The sequence below is a fragment of the Harpia harpyja genome, chromosome Z (assembly GCF_026419915.1).
Source record: "Harpia harpyja isolate bHarHar1 chromosome Z, bHarHar1 primary haplotype, whole genome shotgun sequence".
Taxonomy (NCBI): Eukaryota; Metazoa; Chordata; class Aves; order Accipitriformes; family Accipitridae; genus Harpia; species Harpia harpyja.
Genome location: NC_068969.1, coordinates 113,393,305 through 113,418,294, shown reverse-complemented (window position 1 = coordinate 113,418,294; position 24,990 = coordinate 113,393,305). Strand labels below are relative to the sequence as shown.

At 51.0% G+C, this 24,990-nt stretch overlaps 1 protein-coding gene across 4 annotated transcripts in view; it reads right to left on the bottom strand.

The window, feature by feature from the left end:
• Positions 1-24,990, bottom strand: part of CTIF (cap binding complex dependent translation initiation factor) — a 143,050-nt gene that overhangs the window by 7,102 nt on the left and 110,958 nt on the right. For all 4 annotated transcript variants that reach the window (XM_052776516.1, XM_052776519.1, XM_052776517.1 and 1 more), the window contains one exon: positions 13,826-13,981. In XM_052776516.1, the coding sequence (XP_052632476.1) occupies positions 13,826-13,981 (156 nt within the window). The remainder of the gene's footprint in view (positions 1-13,825; positions 13,982-24,990) is intronic.

Sequence of the window (24,990 nt, the reverse complement as noted above, 5' to 3'; positions counted from 1 at the left end):
AACTTTGTATTACAAACATGAGCTTGTAAGCACAAGCAACTTTCAAGAGAGATCCAAAATGTTCCTGTGCGTGGCATGGGATGGTGAAGGAAGATGCTTGCCCCTCTCGGTTCAGACTCGGGGCGTGCAGTGAGGGTCAACAGTTCTACCTGGCAATGGCAAAGTGTAGGAGCTCAGCACGTCTCACCCCACAAACCTTGAAACCACAAGCAAGGACCCTTGAAACCAGATCAAAAATAAACATTTTTCTTTGTTTTCATCTTTATGACGACTTTGCCACGCACACAAAGATGCTGCTTCAGGTATTTTGCTAAAACCACGAGAGAAAGCACAGTTGTTCTAGCTGTTTTTCAAGTAGATAAAATACTGAGATTCTCAATCAGCCAACAAAGTGAGCTGGAGCATTATGAAAAACACTGTACCATGAGCATGAGGTGGCTGATAAAATTACAAATGCTGGCAATACTTGAAGCTACGACCACTTCCACTCCAGCACCTTGGGCTGAACAAACCCTGCTGGCCCTGAGCTAATCCCTGTGCACAGTGGGGAGCTGAGTGCATGCACTGAACACTGAGAAAAAGGAGAAAAATTGGGAAAACTGGCTTCATTAGTATCTGAAATTCAGCAGGGAAAGGCAAATGTTGGAAAAGTGGTTGGACTTATTAAAACTGCCCATATAAAAATTGCCCAGCATAACTAAATGTGCTCCGAAGTCCCATCCTTTAGTTAAAATCACAATTCTGATTCTCAGCCTTATCATCCCTCCTTCCCACTCATTTTTTCATGTTTCCTTTCCTTTACAAATAAATGCTTATTTGTTTACCAGCTCCACAACTGCTGGAAAATAGCTAGAAAAAAAAGGGTAATTCAAGGAATTATTATTGCTCTCAAAGTTTTGTCTTCACCCTCTTCTGTTTTCAGCAGACAGCAGTTTGTTTGCTTTGAAGACGACGTTTACAGCATCTCAATGAGCATGCGGTCCATCGGTTTTTATCTCGCATTAGCCAAAGGTTCAGCCGGGGTTTTGAAGATATGCAACAGTTCCCCCCCTCCCCAGTTTATCTTTCTGCTGAGCTGTTTGGAAAATGTTAGTTAAGCCCAAGCCGCATGCTCTGAGATAAGTTCTCACAAACAGTTCACAGATTCTTCGCAAAAAACCCATGAGATTATTTTAAACCCAACAACAACAAAGAAAAAAAATATCAATTAGGGGGAAACATAAACAGGCAGTAGTCCAGAAATTCACTCCTGGGGTATTTAGCTCGTAAGCATGGCATGAAGCAGGGCTGCAAATTAAATGTATATTCACCTTTCCTATTTTTGCTATTTAGTGAAGAACATAATGTGAAAATTAAAGCAAGAAAAGTGGAGTTAGGATTGATCAGGAAGGACCTATCATGGCCCAATTCCAGCCCTTCCTCTGCCGTGGTCTCCTCGATGATCCTGCTCTCTGCCAGGGATACGTGGTCAGGGAATGGCTGCAACTTCACTTGGGCTTTCCTTGCCCCATCTTCCCACCTGCAGAGTTGGGACATGCTTCCCTACCTCAAAGGTGGTTGTGAGGATGAATATGTCACTGTCAATGCTTGGATATTTGGCTAATGAGGAATAGTCTTACCTACCTATGATGAAACCGTGACTATATCCTACCCACAGACTTGGGCAGGCACCCTCTGCCTTCACGCTGCCCTCCTGGACCTCATCTGACGTGACTTGGCTGAACAAGTAGAATTCAGGAGCTCCCCCTTGTCCACTGAGGGACCATATTCTCCCCCTCGTCCATCCAGCGACCACGTGCTCCACCTCGTCCACTGAGATGCCACGCGCTCCACCTCATCCATCCAAGCACCACACGCTCCACTGCTCCGTCGAGGCACCATGTGCTCCACCTCGTCCATCCAGGCACCATGTGCTCCACTGCTCCATCGAGGCACCAAGAGATACCAGTCCCAAGGGCCACAGTTCAACCTCTGCCTGTGATATGTGGGCTGGGGAGGTCCACAACCTGCCCACCAAATCCAGGCATGACCCTGTGCGGCAGGGACCGTGCTGCCTGGGGTCCTGCCATCGATGTCCTCACCCACCGATGACATCTTGCATGTATTTCTCAAAGGCTGCTTCGCCCCATGCGAGCACCAGGCACCCCAAAGCAGCGGGGTGGTTGCTGCAGCAAGAGCACAGCCTTTCCCAAAGCTCTTTGACCCCCATGTGGGCCCTGACGGCACTGTAAGAAAAAATGGTGCAAACGCTTCGAGACCTCCAGGGAAATCACAACCCTGAAGTACCGGCACTTGCGTGACCATAAACCTGAACCCAACCAATTGCATCCATCATTTGCAATCTCATTCATATTTACTTAAAATATTTTAATGTACACATGCTATACCCATTAAATTAGCACTCCCACATTGAAATTATTATTTATTTAACTATTTATAACCGCTCCTCCCTGCCACATGCATCTGCCCAAATCCCACCATGGGCACCATCCCATCCCTCTCCACCGGGTTCCCACACAGTTCAAACCAGCTGATGAACGTGGATGAGGGAGTCAAAAAAGGAGCACGAAGCAGACAACAGGGCAGGTGAGCTGAGACTCACATGCTTCTTGGTTTAACCTGTAATCATCCCCCGGAGGCTGGGGCTGTCTGCGAGAAAAACTTCCCTTTGCTCTCCAGCCGGTTTCCCCCGTATCGGGCGAAGCCGGGCAATGAAAGCAGCAGTTCCTGCTGGAAAGCAGACAAAGAGTCTGCTTGATTTCCTAAGAGAGGAGGCTGCATGCCAGAATCTGCCCGGCCAGTCATATAATACCCAGCCTCGGTTGCGAAAGGCTTCTCACTTTTGTTTCTGGTGCTGGACTAGCAGCTTTGCAGACTGGTGGAAGATATTGGGCTCCTCCTCTTCCAAATTTCTGTGTCCTGCTGAGAGATGGAGCACTGGGTAAGGTCCTCTGCGAGGCCAGCGTGCCCGGGGCGGCTCTGGGTGCTAAATATTTTCGTAAGCAACCCAAAATGAATTGTAAGATCTGCTCCTGGAAGTGCTGCATGTAGTAGGGGAGCTGCAGTGCCTTGCAGGGTGGCTCCTGCGTGCAACTGGTTTCTGTGGCACGCTACTGGGACCAGTCTCCCCTGGCCTCCGTGGCCCCAAAACCTGCTCTTTACATCTTTGCAGAGGTAAGCATCACAAGCCCCACGGGGTGGGCATGCAACAGCGGCTGATGGGGCAAAGAAGCCCCAAAACTGCAGCTGTGCTTCATCACAGAACCAGCTTGGTCCTCCTGAACAGCAATGGATGCACATGCATGCGGTGCAGACCACGAGAAGCAAACCAGAGAGCTAAGCTGATGGGATTCACATATCCACAAATATTTGGGTTTATTATCTGCTTTCTGAGATCATGTGGGCTGCTGAGAAGCTAAAGTGCTTACTTGGTAATCTCAGGGGTGCCCACACCACGAGCAGGACCGGAGAACCTGCCCCACTGTCCCTTATCACCAAACCACGCAGGTTTAATTGTGTTCTTCAGCAATTCTCCCCGAGAGATGGAGTGGGAGCAGCCCAACGCATACATTACCCTTTCCAGCTGCAACGATATTTCTCCTGCAAGGCACGGTACTAATTATTGTGTATGATATCGCTTGCAAAATGACATATAAGCAACGTTTGCCACAAACTACCTCTTAGCATGCAGTGTTTTCTGATGCTTTGGTGATGACTCCAGCGTGAAAGCACAGAAAGCTTGAAAATATCCACCCAGAGCCACGAAGATGTTGGGATATCTTTGAGGCCCAACGAAAGCAGGACTGACCGCAGCCCATGTGCCGCTTGCCCGGGCTCCCCGACGGGCATCTCAGGTTCATCCATCCAGGTGGCAACACACATGGACATCCAGACAGCCTCGGGTGTGAAGCTCCAGCCTCGCAACCGCTCTGCGGTCCCTGCCCACAGGTATGCTTTTCATCTAACGCGTGGGTCACGAGGAGGTGCCTGCTGGTATTCCCCCCGGGGAACGTGGACCACGACCGCAGAGGAACCAACGTGTTGCAAACGCATCATCCAGGTGGAGCAACCAGCTCACTGGTGTAAAACGAGGCAACGGGTGAAAACGGAGACACATTTCGGTTAGGGAGAAGGAAAGAACCAGCTACTTGTGCCACTTGGAGCTTAAGCAGAAGGAACGTACTGTACTTGAAAGGGTGCGGGAAAGATGGTGTTTCCCAGTCCTGTTTTTAACCAGAGGAGCCCTTGGGAAAGGCCGTGGTGGACTTTGTCCTCAACAAGATGGATCTGTTCCAGCTCTGCGGTTGGGATCGTCATGGAGACCTCCTTATAAGGGGGCTTATAAGAAAGATGGGGCCAGACTTTTCAGTCCCTCCTCATTGCAGGGGGGTTGGACTAGATGACCTTTAAAGGTCCTTTCCAACCCAAACCATTCGACGATTCTATGGTTCTATGATCATCCCCTACAACCGGGAGTGCTGTTAAGGCGCAGGGTATGCTGCCCCGCTGACACAGCTCTGCAGGCACTCTTGGTGGTCTAATGGACCACAGTTGGGGAACTCCTGCCCCCAAAACCTCCTGGAAGCCTCGCAGTCTGCTAGATGGGTCCTCCTGGGAGCACAAGCCAGTCCTGCTGCACTTCACAGGCTCTCCGCAGAAAGACATCAATAGCAATTTTCTGCTTTTCCAGTGGCCCCTTATCGACCTACTGTCGCAAGTCTTTAAGGAAGATGCCTGAGATAAGATCCATGGGACTGCTCGGCTGCTCTGCATGGGGAGAGTCACGCACTTCTCTGAGCTACGAGCAATTGCTACAACTCCACTTTTCTTATTGTCACACGGCATGGGGTTGTGAAAACAGCCAAGACTGGGGAAAATGCAAAGTACAAATGAGGGCGTGGGGGATGAGTAATTACAAAACACTCCACCAGCAAGGCCAGTTTCAGGATTTCTACAATCTGCTCCCATTAGAAGTATCAGCTTCTCGACCCAGGACATCAGAAGGTCAGCTGGGCTGATCCTGCACCCACCAACAAGCTGTGCCAGGTGCCACCTTCTCTAAAGGGGTACCAAGTCCCTCTGTGGGCATACCCGGGGAGCTAGGGAAGTCAGGTGAGACATTTCCCTAGAGAAGAAACAAGTGAGCACTTGGAAAGAGAAACCCTTTAGAAGTCGTAAGTGTCATAAGTCAGAAGCCCATAAGAAGGCATAAGCGGTATCTCCTCTGCTCACCCATTTGATGCTAAGGTTGCCCAAACACAAAGTTTTAGGGAAAACCTTTCCCTTACAGAGCTGCCTGTGCTGATCTCTGCACGAGGCACAGGTTCTGCTGTGCTCCAAAACGTTATTTGCCAGGCTCCGAAAACGCAGCTGAGCTTGGCGAGGCAGGCTGCGTCGGGCTGCATCCACTAGCAATGGTGCTTCTCTCCGCACGGCCGCCTGCTTACGCCTCTCTGGGGATCTGGTGAAGTCTTCAAGCCCACTGAAGATACACAAGGTGCCACCAGCCCGTGCATCTCATGGAGGCGGTCCCTCTTCCCAGTTCCCTGACTGGGGTGGCCTGGTCTCAGCCTGGGTGAGAACATGCTGACAGCAACTCACGCTGCTCCATTAGGGACAGGCCACCAGCATGGGTCACTGCTGGTCCCACAAGCAGCTGCCCAGAGGAGATGGCACAGGGGGGAAGGAGCTCTGGGCTGGAGCTGCTTGCACCGGCACGGCTGTGTCCATAGGAGGCACTTTCCCTAACGTATTTTGGACAACTTGAAGGAGTTTGTTTGGTGGCAGCAACTCCTTTCACAGTGACGTGCTGCTCTCTGCTGAGGAGGAGACTTCTGTTCTCCTGTTACCCAACCAGGACTTCCTGGGAGGATGATAAGAAGAGATTAGTTTGTTTATTGCATCGAGTAAACCAAAATGTTGGTTATCCTCCTTGTCGGGCTCCTGAGGAACTGAGAGATACTTAACAGCAAATTGAATTAAGGCCAGAGGAACAAACCCCTGTACTCAATCGTGGGAAACTCCTCCTACTCCTTTCCACTGTAGACAAGGGAAACCATGAAACATGACTCTCTCTCCCCCGATCTGGAACAGCAGAAGGGATTCCTACAAAGATGGAAACCATTACGAGGCAATTACTGGAGACAATGATGAAGAAAATCTGGTCACTCATCAACCGAGACGCTGCAATCCAACAGTAGCCTGGTGGTTACACGTCTCCTGGCTGGAGGTGGCCCTTCAGGACCCAAAGGTGGGTGAGACAGACGGACAGAGCCACCCAGTCTGCGCGCACAGGGAGACCGAGCCACCCAGACGGCTGGCTTCATCCTGCCGGGCCGAAGACATAATAACCCTGGGAGAAGAGGATGTGATCTCATCCCAAGGGTCCTGGGGAAATACAAAACGTGGAAAGAAACAGTGGCAAGACCATCGCGCTTGATTGCAACGGGCTCCACCCTGGCTCGCCGGACGCTCTCCGCTTTCCTGGCTCTGCAGAGGGAGAGAGCGCATGGCGGCAGACGCAAATAGTTGTGTTTACATCCCATTGAAAGGGTTTTGGGGAACTAACAATGCCTGGTATGAAGGGTGAAGGAGAAAAACAAAGCCACGCGAGGAGGAGGGACCATCCTGTGAGATGGTATCTAGCTGCATTTCTTTATCTGCCCTAATTGCTTCCTCTGCCTTCTCCATGGGTCCCAGAGAAACCAGGGTGGCATTTCCCCTCCCCTATTTAAAATATGCCATTACGGTTTTAATGCTGGGACTAAACGAGTCCTGTAGCTTTCCAAGAATATATGTTCCTCCACACAAAATACTCAACAGAGCAGCTGGGCTCAAAGGCATGGCCCAGCCCTTCTCATTTTGGTCTGTCCTCATCCGCTCCCAAATAACAACCGATCTCCTTCACCTTAATTCTGCCCTTTAACCGAAACAATGCCAATTAAAGGGAATTTTTTTTCCCCATACAAGCTGCATTCACAGGAGGGTTTTTGCCAGCGCAGCTACAGGGGGTCTGCGTGAGCTGGAGCTTTTTACATGGCTATTTATTTATTTATTGCACAGCAGGCGTGGAGGCATGGGGACATCCATTCCTGCTGGGAGCATGGTCCTACAGACAGACACACGCCTGTCCCTCCTCTTCGCAGATCCCTGCTCCTGCGCGCTACCTCCTCCCACGGCTCTGAAGGTCCACATCGCCCCACGCATCAGTGTACCCCGCTTGCTCTAAATCCCACTTTTCTCCCAGCTCTTCCAGGTCTTCAGTCCTCTCTTCTGGATTCCCACAACATTTCCCCACTTGTTTGCTCTCCCCATTTCTCCTTCCTTCCCGTGTCCCGGACCCCCAGCCTCCTCTTTCTTCCTCCTTCCCTGGCATCCCTTCCCTCCCATGCCCGCATCCCTCATCCCTCTTCCATCCTTTCCCCCTACAAACCACTGCCCAGTTTATCCCAGTCCCGCCGGACTGAAGACCAAACCACTGATTTTTGCAGAACCAGATGGGGGGACCAGAAGAGGACTTTTATGAGGAAATAGGTCCCCTTCTTCATAGAGGACTTACTTTCTCCAGTCAGCTCTGGCCTCATGGAGCTATCTGAGTGGACGGGTGGTGCGGGGTCAGGATCTGGCCCCCTGGGTGCCTTTGCTCATTCAATAAAGGAAGAATTCTGTCTCATTCTCTAACTAGGAGAATAATCTTAAAAATCCTAGCATCTCATTATACTGTCAAAGACCCTTTTTTGACTCAAAAGGCTGATGCTTTTTAAAAAGTGAGTGTGATTAAAAAAATAAAAAAAACACGTTAAAAGATACAATTTTCTTTTCCAAACAGCACCACCCTCCTCGCTCATCTGACTGCAGCCGGGAAGGTTTTCCTCTCTCTTCCTCTGAAGGAGACAGTGAAAAGGCAGTGCCCTCTTGAAGTTTAGACGTTAATTACCGTGTTAGAATATTTTGCTAAATTACACAGCATGGCCCCAGGAGATAACAGGCACTAAGAGAAGGGAGGGGAGTGGATACCCGTCTACATGCTGCACCGCAGACTCAGACGTGGGGGAAAGGCAATTAGACGGGGAGTATTTATCCTCCCTGCACCACCACCCCGAGGCTTTCAGTTAGCAGCATGTACCAAGGCAGGGAAGCGATGGGAGCGTGCCAAGATTTTAAACGATGCTGAAATGGGACTGTCTCTGCCAACCAGACTGGAGGTAGGAGACAACTCCTGCAGAGGAGCAACTGTCCTGCCTGCTGCCAGCCTGCCGGGTCTGCTCCCCGCTGACTCTGTGGGGCTGATTCACCGCTCCCGGGTGCTGCCCTCAGTCCCCAAGGTTGGTAATAAGACCATAAAAGCATCTGTCGTGGGTCAGGTCAATGCCTACATCTCCCTTATGGGTGGTGATGCTCAGGGTGATACCCCCAGGGTACCCAGCCAGCCCCAGCAGCAATAACCCCCTCAAGCTGGAGGGACCTCTGTGAATTAGTCCTGCAGCCACAGCCTCCTGCACGAAGCAGTTCTGCAGTTTAATTAGTCTCTCTGTGATGGGGTTTCTCCGAACCTGCCCCAACAGCCCCCTCCGATGCACCCATGGATGCTGAGAGTGGGATGGTGCTGCAGCAAGGCTGCTCCCTGTCACCCCTGGAATCCAATCCCCTTGTATCCAAGCCAGGACATCATGGGTGGATAACCAGATGGGTAAAAAACCTGGTTGGATAGTTGGGCTCAACGGGTTCCCAACTCTGCCCGGAGGCCAGTGATGAGGAGTACCAAGGCATCTGTCCCAGGACCTGCCTTGTTTAGCATCCTTATCCATGACCTGGAGGAGGTGAGAAGCACGGTCTTGTGAAGTTGGTAGATGACACCAAGTTAGGGGACCACTCAACGTGCTCAAGGAGCTGCCATCCAGAGGGACCTCAGTGGGCTGGAGGACGGAGTCAAGAGGAACCTTAAACATTCAACAAGAAACAAGCCCTGCGCAGGAGAAGAGCACAGGGACATGGGTGAGGAGTGGGATAGGGTTATTATGGGGGGTGAGAGGGGGCAGAGCCCAGCCTTGTTGCTTGCCCTTGTGGGACCCCAATCGGCAACATGCCTTGAGGGGACCACAGTGACTTCGTCACCTGGCATCTTCTCGAGCTTTAGGTCCCGCAAGCCAGTTTTTCCACCTCCTCGCTCTGCTGCCGTAGGCAACTGCTCAGGTTACCTGGCTGTAAAGCAAGGTCTGACTGCTGAATTGCGTCATAAAAATAAACAAATGCATCCAAAGCAGCACTCGACACCAACCACCTTGGCTGGAAGCGGCTCCTCCTGGCAGAGGGCTGGCAGGAAGGTGGCAGCTCCCAGGCCCAGAGGCACCTCCTGGGTTGGCATCCCAACAACATCCGCTGAGGATGAGATTGAGACACAAGAGGAGCCAAACTTCCCGACACCACTCATCTGTCCTGGCTTCTGCAGAACACAACCATGGCTCCAAGCTGGCTACGATCTTTCCTTCCCCGCAGACCTCAGCCATCACCAAGAGCTGGGCCAGGTCCCGCAGGACCCAGTCCTAATGCTTCTCCTCCCCAGCAGCACTGGGAGACGAAGCAGGGAGGGCAGTGAGCTGGGCCAACCCTGGTGACACAGACGCAGCCATGGGCAGCACAGAGCTGGATGAAGAAAAGCCAGCTCCAACCATGCTTAGGAAAGAGCTAGGAAATGTAAAGTGGTGATAATCAGTGAACGATAGATTGCAAATAATATTATTTATTATCTCTACATCTTCAGTAGCCATGGGGCACTTGTTGCACCAGGCACAGGGCTCTGGAGTGCTCCTGCCCCACTGATGGTTCAACTGACATTTACCAGTCCCTGGTCTTAACCCATTTTCTACATTTTGCTGACTCTGCTGAAGGCCACAGAAAAGAAGAAATAAGGCCAGGCTGCAAGAACCAAAGTCCCTTGGTTGTTCTCCTGGTTTTAGTTGCTTTTGAGGGACGTGCAATGTTAAGTATTGCTGGAGCGGGGCTGAACATGGTCCTTGGTGTTTGGGCATGGGGCAGAGGCTTTGGGGCAGCAAGGATGTCAGCACCATCCTGGAGGGGCAGAAGGAGACCTACAGGGACACATTTGGTGTGGTTTTGCGAAATAAAGTGAGGCCAGAGTTGAGAGCACATGGGCTGTAGGGCTAGAAGACAGTGGGACATCCCTCTTGCTTAGACCATCAAGCACGGGAGTGACGACAACTTCCTAAAACTGCTAAAAGTGTTTTCATCGAGCCAGATAAAGACTCACGGAAGAACGTGGTGCTGGAAGATGCCACCACTGGTCCCACGTGAGGACAGCCAGGGCTGGAAGCAGGCAAGGGCCAAGCCTGCGGTGCCCTGGCTGCAGCACAACCATCCCTGGGGAAAGCCTTTCCCTGGGAACAACGCCCTCTTCCAGCTCGCCCTCGATTCCCCAAAGCTCCGAGGGAAGAATAGGAGGAAAGCTCTTTCTTTTATTTCTATTTAACTTCTCTGCTTTGTTATTCTTTTCCCAGGCTCCCCAGATTTGATGGCTGCAATAGTCCTCTGGTTCTCATCTGCAAAAGGCTCTCCTCTGGTCACCATAAAAATCCCTCCTTTCCCCCAACTGTCCTCAATGCTGACCTTTAGGCTGAGCTTGGGTATCCACTTCCCTTCTCCAACCTAAACTACGCAGTATTCCAAGCAGAAAAATGTGTTTTGATCTAAAGCACCATCCAAACTCACTGTACGCCATCTAACCATTTTAATGAGAGCTGGACCCACCTTTTACTTCTCTTGGCAAACCATCTCTTTGCCTAAAATCCCAACTTTGACCCCACCAGACCTTGTTGTGAAGACGCTCTCCGCCTGCATAAATCTCAACCCAAACCCTCAGAATGGTTCTGGAAATTAAACTTTTTGATTCTTTGGGGATCCAGCTCCTGGGAGAGGCAGTCACCATGTCAGACATGGTGGTAGACCCTTCCTTCTCTCCCCACCCTGTTTTCCAGCAGGCAGCTCAGGCGATGGATGCAGAGGAGGATGCAGCAGAGCCCTCCGACATGGGATCTCGGCGTGGACCGCGTTTGTGCCAAGGAGCACAGCCACTCCCTTGGCTCCCGAAACGCTGCCCGGGCGAGGCGACAGCTCTGACCCAAATTTCCTTTGCCGTGTTTAATCACCCATTCCCGTGGCTGACATCAAAACGCAGCGGTCTGCCTGCTTCCCTGAGGACAGTGATGAACGCTGGTTCGATTAACCAGCAAACCCCAGCATTTATCACTCCAGCCTCGCCTGAAATGAACTTCTCTTTTGGTTTTTTTTTCCCAGCCCACAAAACCAACCCATCCACACCACTCAATAAATAACACCGGCATTGCCACCCGATGCCCCAGCCACGTCCCCAGCTCCTCCTCACCAGGCCACCCAGCACTGATGTCCTCACTGCCATCCTCGCTCTCTCCCACCCAGCCCAGCTCCACAGCTAATGATGGTGTTAATAAGCTTTTATTTAGGGGGAAAGGAAAGGAGCTGGAGAGAGGAAGCTTTGCAGGGGGAAGGGAAGAGACATTCATGCCTCAGTCATCAGGCAACTTTCCCCTTCCTCTTGCTCACTCCCTCGCTGACCTTTGGCTGAGTCTGCCAAAGCTATAAAGGAAAAGGGAAAAAGGAAAAAAAAAGAGACAGAGAAACTAAAAAGCAAGAGGAGCTGAAAGGACAGGCAGAGGGAGAGATGTTATCTTGCCTCTGATAATGATTTATCGTCAAAGGCTGGGTGGATGGAGACAGAGAGAGCTAAGCAGCACGGAGGGGCTTTGCTGGGGGATGCCCAAGGGGAAGGAATTAGGGGTGAGGGGCTGAGATTGTACACAGGGACGTATGTGATGACCAGCAGGAACAGGAAAAAACCCATGATGAGCGCTACTGCAGCTTGTGAACCTGTCCTGAGGCAAGTGGATGTCCCAAACCTTATAGGCCATGGTGACACCCCCTCCTGCCCTGGGACACCAGTCCCTGTGCTTCATGGAGCTTACCAAGGGATGAGCACTCTGCACAATTAAGGGAATTTCCACCATCTCATGGAGCACCTGGCAGGGCCATCCTGTGCAAATGTCCCTGTCCTCTCCTGGCTGCAGCTGGAAGAACCCATCACCACCTCCTTGGCTGCATCTACAGCCTGCCTTTGGCTCTGGCAACCATCTCAGAGCCTGGCTCCTATCACTGCTGATAAATAGGTGGTCCTGTTCCCCTGAGTTGGCCCTGTGCATCAGGATTAGCTGACAGCGGCAAAAAACTGCGGCAAGACGAAAACCCATCCCAGAGCCATGGAGGTGGAACGGTGTGAGTCAAGGTCACAACCCTGCAGAATGAGCAGTCACAGATCAACCATTTTGGGGCAGGAGAGCTGGAAGACTCAGGCTCACCCATGTCAGCTAAGCTAAGTCTTCTTCTCTGACAAACAACATCATGGGGACACTCTCCTGCTAAGGAACAGAGAGATGTATTTTTAAGAAGCAAATTTATGCATGATGTCTTGATATAATTAGTAAAGGCTTTTCATGGAGCTGCCCTGTAGCAAAAAATATCCCTGATGATACATGAAATTCATGTCCTTCCACGCACCTCTAGATTGTTACCATGTCCCTATATACCGGCAAGGTGACAAGAGGGACCATGACAGCACAGCAAGGGCAGACAGGAGTGGGCAGGGAAAAATCCTGGCAGAATCAGGGCTGTGTTGTGTCACGACTGTGATGGGAAGTGAAGGGGAACGGGGACTTTGCTAGACGCCAAGATCTTCCCCATAAGGTGACACATACTGCTGTGGGCAGAGGTTTGGGGGAAGTTAGGCTATTCTTAGCATCCCTCTCCCACCACCTCCTCTGGATATGTGTGCCTCGTCATGATGCCTGGACTCTTTCTCACTGCTACAGTCACCGTCTGTGAACCCTACCCACAATGTTACTGTGAAGACAAAATGTTTATGATGTGTTTGCATTCAGAGAAAACTTCCCATGCGTGTAAAAAAGTCATCGCCGGCAGTTTCTTTATCCTTCCTTTGCCCAAGGTCTAGCAGAGAACTGATTTTACAGTGAGTTATTTATGGCCCGACAGAAGCACTAATGACAATTTGAGATTCACAGCTCCAACCCCGGGCAACAAGGCAGATTTTTCTGAGAAAGTCTTCTACAGACAGCAGCAGGAGACAAAACTATCTTTAAAACAGGATGGGGGAAAGCCCTCTCCTGCTCTGTTGAACATGAACATTTGAGTTGTCTTTTGTTTGTCCTCACCGAGGCTTCTGCCACCACACCGAACCATGGGGAGCTCAGGAGCCCAGGCTCTGAAATGAGCTCATCAGAAGCTCAGGTTCCGAAATGTCCCCAACCCCGGTGACAGGGCTGGGTTTCTGCTGCACTAGGTGGGGAGTAAGGACATATGGGACCTCACCTCTCTCCCTCCTTCCTCCCCTCAGTCTGTCTCATCTATTCAGGTGGCTTCACCTGCTTTTAAGAAGCTTTTTAAGACCCTTCGATGGGGATTTTTGCAAGGTTGGGATTTGCAAACTCAAACGCTGGGTTTGCAATCCCAGCTGTTGGGCTTTGCAAACCCTTGGACAAAGGGGTCTTGCTTGGAGCACGTGCTTTTAGTTAGCAGAAACACAATATGCAGGAAAAGCCAAGAATCCCTGCAGATGTAGGTACTTTTGGGGTGAGAAGTGTTGATGCTGGCAAAGCAAACCTCCAGGAACTGTAAAGCAAACATCTACAAATCATGGGCACCTCAACACTGCAACACAACGGCTTGGCCCGCAGATGGAGAAGGATGAACTGAAGGCATTTACCTCCCTGAGGCAGGTATAAATGGGGCAGACAAGGACTCGAAAGGGCTCTCCGGTGCTGCTCCTCATGGTGCCGAAGACTTCGCAGAGAAAGGTGATGAACCCCAGCCAGCGCTCCACGTCCCGCTGCTGCAACTCCTCCCGCATGGTGAAATCCTTCTGCAAGAGGGACAGAGACAACAGGCTGCATCAGCAAAACCGCATCGCCATGGGAGAGGCAACGGCTGTCTAGAGAGAGAATTAGGAGGAAATTGAAACTCAGGGTGGGGGGAGGAAGACAGACAGACTGACTCTTTAGTAACAGCGGGGAGATTACTCAACGCACGCGGAGTGGCTGGAATTTCAACACAGCAAAGCCACCAGAAAGCAGGTACTGTAGAAATATCACCAACCCCTGCAATAACTGTCACGGCTTGCGCTAGAGACGGCATCCCCCATGCCCTGCCCTCCCCCTCAGACAGGCACGGGGACTCTTTTCCATATTCACAACCAAGATCGAATAAAAGCAGCAACAAAGAGGTTAAACGAAATGCAGGGGAAACGCAATGAACGCTGGTGGCCGTGCTGGGGCTTGGTGGTCCAGGTGGACCTGCCCAGCCCATTCATTCCAGTATCTTCAGCAGACCCAGTGTCTGGTTGGGGGCATCCTCATGGCCTGGCTGCTCCCTGGGGTCTCACGAAATTACGGCAGAGACTGGCTCCCTGCCCGACCAGAAGATCAGGGCAGCCTGGGCTTGGCATTAAAAGGTCACCCTGCTCCTGAGCTGATGGTTGCCATGACCAAGGATTATCCGAATGACGTGATTTATGGAGCAACATCAGGAGGAAGCGTGCAGGGAGATAGCTGCCTCCCCATCAGTCCTCCAGCTGGGGAGAAAAAAAGGGATTTGCCCGAAAGCAGGATAGGAAAAGGGATGTGTGTGGGGGGAGTGTGTGGCAAAGAGCAAGGGGCAACACAGAAAAACAAATAAAAACCTTTCTAGAGGGTGGCACAAGAGAGTGCATCGCACTCAGAGCCAAGAGGGTTTCCCTGGGCTCTCAGCAGTGCCGCAGAGCTTCTTGTAAGTTGTCCCACACGACTTTGCTTGTCTGTCTCCATAGTGACCTTTCCTCAGTATTAAAAATTAGGAGACACTAAGTAGGGGAAAATTAAAGAACAGGACAAGTTCGTTCTCAACACCATGTGTTCCCAGTGCAGGTTGCACAACATTTGAAATCCAGCAACTAAATAAATTATCTTATATCTTTTTCATCTCAGTTTATTCCTACTGCCTGAGACAAAGGGCTTTGCTGCTGCGAATGCTCCGACCTGCAGCTGCACTATGCAAAGCCAGGGAGATATAAAAGCCACCATACCAAAGTTTGCTCTCATGCCCTGGACAACACACGGGAGATCTTTCTTTTGAAATGAAGGTAAGTAAAGCCGCTGCTAAAGAAAGCCAGGCAAAAGCGCGATGATTATTTTCATGACACAACTGTATGCACAGAAGATCCAAGACAGGAGCTATTTATATGTTTCATTACAAAAGGAAAAAAAAAAAAATGTATTTGCATATGCAGGAAAAAGGCTTGTAAAATAACCAAGGCACTTATTAACCAAACAGTGATGACTAATTCCTCTCTACACCCATTTCTATAAGGCAATTGCCCAACTGTGTCTGTGACTCCGAAGTCAACCTGCAGCCAAATCCTGTTGGGTCTTTTCAGACTCTCTGGGGGAGTTTGCAGAGTTCGTCCTTCCATTAGCCAGCCAGTCCCAGGGCAGTGATGGAGGAGAGAATTATTTGCCAGCTCTGGTTATCACCCCAGGGTTACCAAATTACTCGTTCTGGAGTTTTCACTTGAATGTTAATAAAAAAAAAAAGTCAAAGAGAAATGACCTCCTGACTATTGAGAAATTAAAAAAACCAAGCGAGAGCATTCCGTGCCCCTCATCTGCACTGATGGGGACCTCAGCCTCGCTCATCCACAAGGTCACCCACCGGCCACCTCCGCCCTGGGACAAAAACCGCCCTTTGAACCCTGGAGCTCTTCCTTGATGCCCTGAGACCTCTCCATCCCCTGGCACTGAGCTCTCTCCTGCATCTCATGCAGCATCCTACCTGGCTCCTGCCCTTCCCAGGCTGGATCCCCCCAGCAGCACCCCTGTCCTGCCTGGGAAGGTCCCCACTGATATGCCCCGGGAGCCAGGCTGTATTTTGGGATCCCTGGGACATGCTGGGAAATTCCTAGCAGCTCGGGATAACTACATGGGCTCTGTGGTCCCAGATTACTGGGAAAGAATAAAAGCCACTGCAGAAAACTCTCCTTTTTCCCGTTCCTGCTTCAAACACATTGTCCTGCTCTGCAGCCTTGCAGGAGGGAAAACTGATTCTTCAACATTTTCTCTTAAAAAAAATATTTTCTGTAAAAAAACCCATCAAACCAACCAACCAACCAAAAAATTCCATAAAACAACCACCAAACCAAACCAAACCAAACTCATTAGGCCTGGGACAGGAGCTGGGCAGGAAGGGATGCCACCATCCAGCACCCTCTTTTTTCATCCTATGGCACCCAGTGGGTGATGCCACGCAGCAGAGACATCAGTAAACAGAGACATCAGTAAACATTCTGCCCCCAACTCTGCAGCTGAAGAAGACCTTTGAAAAAGAAAAGGGACTGGGGTCCTCTCCCAACCCCCCCGAGTCACAAAAAAGCTTGTGCAGACTTTGATTGACCCCCATGAAGGATGAGAGCAAGGGACGGAATGTGGGATGGATGCAGAGGTCACCGTGAACATTTTCACCCAGAATGTGATACTGCAGCAGGAACAATTTTGCTCCATTTGCAGCCTCAGGTTGGGCCAAATTTCACAAAAGGAGATCGTTTCCATGTACTCTGCAAAAGGGGGGAGGTCATACCGATTCCTTTGACAAAGTAGGAAAAGCACCTTGCCAGAGGTAGTAATTACGTTTTTTTGGACCATGCCTGCCTACAGGCAAGAGTTGGGCTTGCCAGGAGCTGAACCTCCGTGGTAGCCAGACTTGCAGCACCAGGGCTCTCCTGAAGCATCCTGAGATAACCATCTGCTTCGGCCCCGCAGGGCAGTGCTACACCAGTGTCACGGTGCACATGAGGAAGGTGGCCCAGGGAGCTTTGTCCTTAAATTTGGCCTTCAGACAGCAGGTTTGACCAGTACCACGGCACACAGAGATGGGCAAGCCAACTCGAATGCCATCCATGCAGAGGTGTCCCACCTCCCTTGGTGTGTCCATGTTCGAGGAGACCACTGTTGTCATCTAGGTAATTTGGTCAAGGGACTTATGGGTGTGATTCACCTGGTTGCACGTCGGACGTGCTCCCGGCAGGACCCATGACCCATCACGCCGGGCATGGAGAATGTTGAGAGCAACTCAATCGCTTCTCCAAAGGGTGTGCAACCAAAACGGATGAGCCATACCAACAGCGTGGGAGAGGTGAAGATCTGGCCGGTAGTGAAGAGCGGCTCAGCAGAGGACAAAACCCATGTCCCGTGTGCCCGGGGCACATCTGATGGAGCCGTGTCCTGACCTGCAGACCTCCACACCACCGATGAGAAGCCTTGAGGAGGCTGAAGAGCGCTGAAACCAGACGGCCGGGTCACTGCCCTGCCCAGTGAACTTTATTTGCTCTGGAAATGCCTCACGGAGTTATATAAAAATAACCTGTGGATTGGCTTGCCCCATGCTTAGGTGGTGATGTCAGGGCAGTAAGCAAATTATCTTTCATCAGTTTGGCTGTATTTTTAAACACGAATTGTATTACTAATTTGGGGGTGCCCTAGCCTGTAGATAATCTGGGCGCGTTTACTGGATGACCTTCCTTCAGTGCCTATAGTTTAAAATAAAATGTATTTATACCAGGTAGCAGGGCTGACCTCCCTTCTCTGCCTGGTTTGGGAGAAGAGTTCATAGGGAAACCATGCGGCAAGTGGGGGGATGCCAAGGGGACCTCTAAAGAGGTCTTGTGCAGGACAAGTTTGGGGCATAAACCTAAAGGCTAAGCATGTTCATCACGTTGGGCCTCACCACGCGTGATGGGTAGGTCAGGTGTGGCCCGTGTTCATGCATGATGGAGATGGGCCACGGCTCAGCCCACTCTCTGACATCCCCCATTGGACCCTTTCTAAGCTTGGCTGAAGTTCCTACCATCAATGGAAAGAGAAAAATGCCTTTATCTTGGGGCTCTCCACTCTTGCACCCAAGTGAAAGCCCACTCCTCATCTCAGTGTAGACGCAGCTCATGCAATGCTATCTTTTCTTGGTCCAGATGTGAGACCTCTCCAAGACCAGGACCAAGCTAGAAGAGCCAAGAGAACTGGCCACTCCATGGGAGAGGAGGAAAATCCATCCTCTACCATTTTTGGTGGGCAGCAGAGTCAAGCGGGATGAGAAGCAGCATTTTGCCATCGGATTTAAGCCCTTGCTCCAGCCCGGACAGCTGCAGCCGAAAATTCATCCCTTGGGAGTTCGCCACACTTTTTTTAAGATGAGTCCCAAATAACTTTTACCCAGATCTGGGCCCACCGACTCATGGCTGACTCTGTCAGCAGCAAGTTAGAGGGCAAAAGTTTAGTGTGGGATAAAAATGAGGGTTAATTTAAGCATTGCCACCTTCCGATGGAAAAAAAAGAGACACATTTGGGCTTGTTGCTCTGTAAACACAGGGCTCTTCCTCTGGCAGCTCTGCTGTTTACTCAGTCATTGTCAAGGAGGCAGGAAATACTGAGTCAGAAATACTGCACAAAAAGAAATATATAATGCTTAGATATCAGTGCTAGGCACTATATAAAAAGCTGAGAGGCTGTGCTAAATACTTGATCTTACTGGCAATGTGCTACAAAAGGTTGGAGCCTTAAATGGCTCTTTGGAAAGGGCCTGAGACAAATAAAACGGGTTGGAGGAGGGAGCTGGCGGGTAGAGGCTGGGACAGCATCCGTCCCTTGTTGCTCCCCTGCAGAAACACACCCTCTGCCTGCTCCCTCCCCAAACTCTCCTAGAAAGGGCTCCAATAAACGACATTTTGCACACGTAACATTGCTGCATTCTTCCCTGTTTATAATTTAAATAATACTTGTATTTAAGTCCTGGCTTGGAGGAGGCTGTGGAGCATAGCTTTGCTTTCTGGGGAGTATAACCCAGTGAGATGAGTAGTTTATAGTACCAGCATTCAGAAGAAGCTCAGGAGGTGCTGGAGAAACCTGTGGCAGCACCAGGGAGTGATCGAACACCTCTGCTCATGGATGCTCGGGGTCTCACCGAGCGCCTCTGAAGCAGAGCTACCACCCACAGCTTCATCAGGAAGATCTCATTCCACATGGACACCACTATACAAGCTCCTTTTCTGTACTAAACCACCGGAGATGGTGGGACACGAGGTGGGACCATCAGCTCTTCCATGGGCTCTGCTCTTCCTCCAACCACCCACAGCAACACTCCTGGCCTCTCTGCCTGCACCTCGCTGACACTCCCCGAGGACCAAACCATACTGAGATCCCACCACACCATCCCTGCCTATGCTACTGCCAGCACAGGGACAATAAGATGAAGCAGAGTAAGATGATGATAGAAAACCTGCTTTGAGCCAAAAGTTTCCACACAGGACTGGGAAACAGTGGCACAGGAGACTGAGATTTATTTCCAGTCCTGTTTGGGCTCCCATCACCTCTGTACCCTGATTTCCCAGCTGGTAAACGGGAATGATTTACTCATCTTCCTCTGCAAAGTGCTTTGGGGTGTGTGACTGAGACATGCAAATCACGGCAATTATTATTACTCCAACAAAGGAGCTATTGACATTTAAAGCAGATAAAGCCTTTAAATTACAGATGACACTCTGTGCCCAGCCTCGCAAAGGTCCTGGCTTCACCCAGCCATGAGGCATTTCACTCCCACAGATTTTCATCACTCTGTTTCCTCCAAGCTGGATCTGCACCAGATGAACATGCACCAGCTTCTTCTCGGGGTGTTTTGGCCACTTTGGGAAGAGCAGCAAATCCTACCGGTGGCCTTCAGGGTGGACCTGGTTTCATGATGGCCACAGCTCTGTGAATGTTTCTTATCACAGAGGTCTCCAAAATACATCACATGGTGAAGGTCTAGGTTACCAGGACTGTGACCACCACCCCGTGGGCACCTACGAGCCATCAGCCGACCACCAGATGATATAATGCAAGATGACTTGCATTAAATGCCACCGGCCAATTCTACAAGAACAACTCACCAAAGATCCTGCAGCCATTGAACAGACACAAATAGTGCTTATTCCTCTCAAAAGGATTTGGTCAGGAAGGGGAAAGTAAGGTCAGAAAACTCCTGGTTCTTCTAAAGGAGATGCTGAGCAAACTCCCAGGATTAGGAACATCCATGAATTTTAAATTCCTCAGGTTTGGGTAACCAAGGCAGCTGATAACCAGAGCCAACAGGAGCTGTGGGTACTTCCCATGTCTCCAAACACCCTGAGGTGACCAAGCAGGTGGTCACTTGAACCTCCTGCCCCCTGGTCTCACCATGACCTCTCCATCTGGCTCCAAAACTGGGATCAACAGCAACCACCCACCCAACGTGGGTGTCTCACGGCTTGAGCCAGCGATGTCTCTGAGGTCCTTGGGGGCTGCAGAAGTGTTAAGTAGTTAATTATTGATTTAGTTGAGGTTTAAAGCACGCAGGTGGGGACATACTGATGGATGGGCAAACAGAAAAGCATTGCTGTTAACCTAGCAGTTGCTACAGATCTCGGAGCACTGTCTCAGTGGAAGCTCTGAGATGACCAGGAGGGTGAAGTAGCATGGTCTGCACACCACAAACAGCAAACACCATTTTGTCCTGATGTAAAAATCTTCTTTAATGACCCTCTGAGTGCAGAGAAAGCAGAGTGAGGAGAAGAGACAGCCCAAAGGAAATCCCCTGGTCTCCTGTTACCTCCTTCTTCTTTTCTCTCATGGAGGGGAAAATATCAAAATGGAGATTTGGCCGTGTCCTGGGAAGACACCATGTCCCGCTGGTCAGCAGAGCTTACCGCTGAACTGGAGCAAATCTCATTTCCACCAGTACACATTCACCTCTCCACTGAGTTAGCAAGGCTTATACCATGTTATCACAGGACTATTTCTCCAAATAATTTTCAAGTGGGATAATGCACAGATCAGAAATACTCTGGAAAAGAGAGCAGAATGCTCTGGGAGCTCCGGTTGCTTCACTGGAGGATGTTTGCCAGCACCTCCTCCAGCGGTACCCAGGTGACAGAGTTGTCTTCCTTGTTACTTAATTTTTATTGCCGCCTTTCCTATCTAGCACTTTTCTGGATTCCCAAACACGTGCCAGGGTGTCAGCTCAGCTGGATAACAGCAGTTTATCACCACTTTAAAGCCCTGTTATCCCATGAACCCAGACACAATCACACAGCAAAATGTCACTGCCGGTCCCAGCCAGACCTCCTTTAAAAGAAAGTAAAAAAAAAAAAGAAGGATGTGTGAAAACGTGGCGGGTGGGAGAGCACAGGGGGTTCCTGCAGGCAGCCGGCCAGATTCATCATGGGGTGGGTTTTCCCTTTATCTGCCCAGAGATTGAACTGCACAGGCGAGGAGGGAACCAGAGGAGTTAACAGACTCCAAGCCAGAGATATTCGTGGCACCCAGAGTTCGTGTAAAGTTTCATACCGGGACCCTTTTCTAAATTCTTTCGGTCATGGGAGAAAACATTGCAACTGTTTAGTCTGCAGGGAGGTGGTGGCTCTGGCCCAGCACTCAACGTCGCTGAGCAAACATGCTGGAAAGCAAACGGGCTGACAATCCTCTTATCTCCTCCGCCTGCTTTTCACCCCGTCTCTCCCACCGCCGTGGCCAAGCATCCGATGGGCATTGGGTACTGGTGCTGGAGCTCCCTGCTGGAAATGCAGCTCTGGGCTCCCTGGGATGGGGGACAAGTGACCACTGAAAGCCAGGACCTGGAAGTGAAGTATCACTCTGCTAAAAAATGTTATTTACACAAAAGAGCTCAGAAAAATCTTTCTCGGGGCTAATATTTACAAATCCTATGAAGCCAGGGAGCTTCTGCTATAGCAAATGTTGTATTTGGCTATTTTTTTTTAAATGGATGTAAAGGCTACATTAATCTTTTCTGCTCATCCCCTGAAGCATGCAGGTATAGAGCACCCTACAATGCCTCTGAAGCTGCTCATCTGTGCCAGAAAAGCTGAGATTACAGAAAAGAGCTGCAGAAAACAACATTAACCCGCAAAACCCCTTGATCCCTCCAAACTTTCTGTCTCTAAAGGGATGCTCATGATTACCATGGCATATTTTGCATCATATTGGCAGAGCAGCTGACTGTGAGCATAACTGTGTAAGAACCACCGGATGGCATGGGCTGGAATATTAAAGAGATGCAAGGAAACACACCTTACTCTTATTAATGAAGCAGAAATGGAAGGGTACTGTTTTTCCAGCCTGACACCATTTCCTTAGCTGGCGCACACTTTGCTCTCGCTGTCTTTGCTTTCAGTTCCTGCTGCTCCTGGACTGGAGGCGATATTGCTGGGTTTCAGTTCCCAGTGCTGCCAGAGATGCTCCTCCTAGCCCCTCTTATTAAAAAAAAAAAACACGTAGAGCAATTAAAAAAAAAAAGAAAAGAAAGTGAAGAAAGTGGAGGAATTTATCACTGGGAGGGGAAAAGAAAGCATTGGTTTTGGATGCTCGGTGAGGGGGGAGAACATGGGGGGGACCCCATGGGTGGTAGCACTGCTGATGAGATGAGAGGACATGCCACGATGGGGTGGCATCATCCAGCCACGCGTCATTTGCTCCTGTCCTCAAGACTTGGATGCTGTGTTTCGCACCGGTATCAGCCCCGGCCAGGCGTGGGACGGGGACCTGAAACAATTCTCATGTGTCTCATTCCTCACCCACTGCTTATCCTCTGATGACTCTGCTCCCGGGACTCGTCCCACCAAAGCCACTTCACACCATCATTTTGCATTTGCTTGTTTAAATGTCAGCAGTGGGAAAAGATGAGACTGTGCAAAATGATACCCACGGGGGAGGTAAAGGGGATGTGGACTCCACAGCAGCACTGATTCTCCAAATCCAGATTTTGACAGGTAGGTACACACAAAAACATCCAGCATTGAAAAAACTGAGACTAAGCCTGGCCGAGGGATGCTGAGGGTGCCCGTGCTGTGACACCCACGCTGCAGGTCCCACGGGACCATCCCTCCGGGGTGCCGCTGCAGCACACCAGCTGTAAAGACCAGCCAAAATCTGCTTGGGGCAGCCTGTGCTTGAGCACGTCCGTCAAGCCCACTTGGTTGGAAACGAAATCTGGTACAAATTCTTGCGGTTCAGCTAGAAATCCTTAAAAAAAAGAGATTTCCTGCTGGTGAGCACAAGAGCATTCCCCGTATCTCGTGCGCCCGTGGCCGAGCAATGCCAGGGATGAGCGAAGTACAAGCTATCCCATTTTCCCCCCTTCCCAGGAAAGAAAAAGAGGTGCTGCCCTCTCCAACATCCTTCTACCCAAACCCCAGGTCTGGGCTGATGCTGGTGCCTCCGTCTGCTCTGGCCTTGGCTCGGGAGGTGATGTTCCCGGCACCTGCTTCTCCAGCATACTCCTCTGCCAGAAGGATGCTTCAACCCCTAGCAAAGTAACTGGGGGGATGTGGGGGTTTGCAGGATGGGTCCCAGGCAGGGCGATGCATCGCAGGGTCCCAACGAGCCTCTGAAAATCCCGTCCGCAGGCGAGGTGAAGGGAACCAGCTAAAAGCAGGGCTGGGGATGGCAGGGCGGCTGCTGGTACTGGCAGCAGGGATCTTCCGACCCCGCAGCATCCCGAAATCCTCACCCCCGGGGCGGCTGCAGCAGCCTGAGCCGGATTTATGTCGGAGCAGGCAGGAGCAGATGGTCTGGCAGGAGGGTGCCTTAGGCCGGCTGAGTCCCTGGGCTGGCAGGAACGTGCTCCTGCATCCCAGGGTTGGATTTGAGCCTTTCAGGAGAAAACGGGACAGCCGGAGCTGATGCCAGTCCAGCCTGGTCTGAGGGGATCTGAACTCTGAAGTGCCCCCACTGCCTCCAGTGTAGCGGGTGGAGGGGGTCCTCAGGCATTTCCTCACCTCTCAGTCAATGGATAAATGGATTTTGAGGCTTTTTTTTTTTTTTTTTTTTTTTTTTTTGCTGCCTCTCCTACCAAAGCCCCAGGGGGACCCTGCACTGCCCCGAGCATCCTCACCCACCAGCAATGGCTGGGAGCAGCTCGAAGCCCACCCCACGGGTAGCCCGCTGCCTGGATCTGGCCCAGAGCTGCAGGCAGGCTGCAGGCAGGCTGCGCAGTGTGCAGTCTCCACCTAGAGCCCGGCAGAGCCTCTGCTCCGCGTTGCAGCCCACGCACAGGGTGTGCATGGATCCCACCACCCAAAGCCCCCTGGTCTGAACTCGGCTGTGGTTTTAGCAGGCAGCAGGAGCAGGCAGCAGCTCAGCCAGGGATGCTCCTGACATTGCTCACCGCCAGCCTGCAGGACCGAGAGGAACCTCCGCTGAGTCCCACCACCACTGGAAGATGCCCAGATAGGGCATCTAATGGCCAGCGGAGATGATGGGACACAAAGTACCGACCCTGAGGTCACACCAGGTGCTGGAGCAGGGGCTGGACCCCACCATGGCCTTGCAGCCTCGGCCCCTCCAGGGTGAAAAGGAGCCAGGAGAAACCACACACAACTTATTTACGTAGAAAATACGTTTTCACGACGCATCTGAGCGTTGCAATATAAAATCTTGCCAGCACTTTGAATACAAGCCAAATCTGCCATTCTTTAAACTCTAAGGGTTGAGGTTTTTTTGCAGCTTAGTCCTGCTTCCCATCAATCTCGCAACTGCACAACGCCCTGCTACTCAAAACTAAACACCTTCTCTGTGCGAAGCCACCAGCGTGGCCGCGTCGGATGGACTCCAGCCCCCAGCTACCCGCGGGGCAGTGGGGACGGCCCCCTTGGCATCCCCTGTGATGCCCACTGGTATGTCGGTGGCCCTGTGGCCACCTCCAGCTCCAACTCAACTCTTCGAGGGGCTGTGAGCCCCCCAAACCCACCCCTGGGCTCGGGCTGAGGACTGATGTGCAGTGCAACCCCACAGCCGATTTAATTTGGAGTCTGGCTCAGCT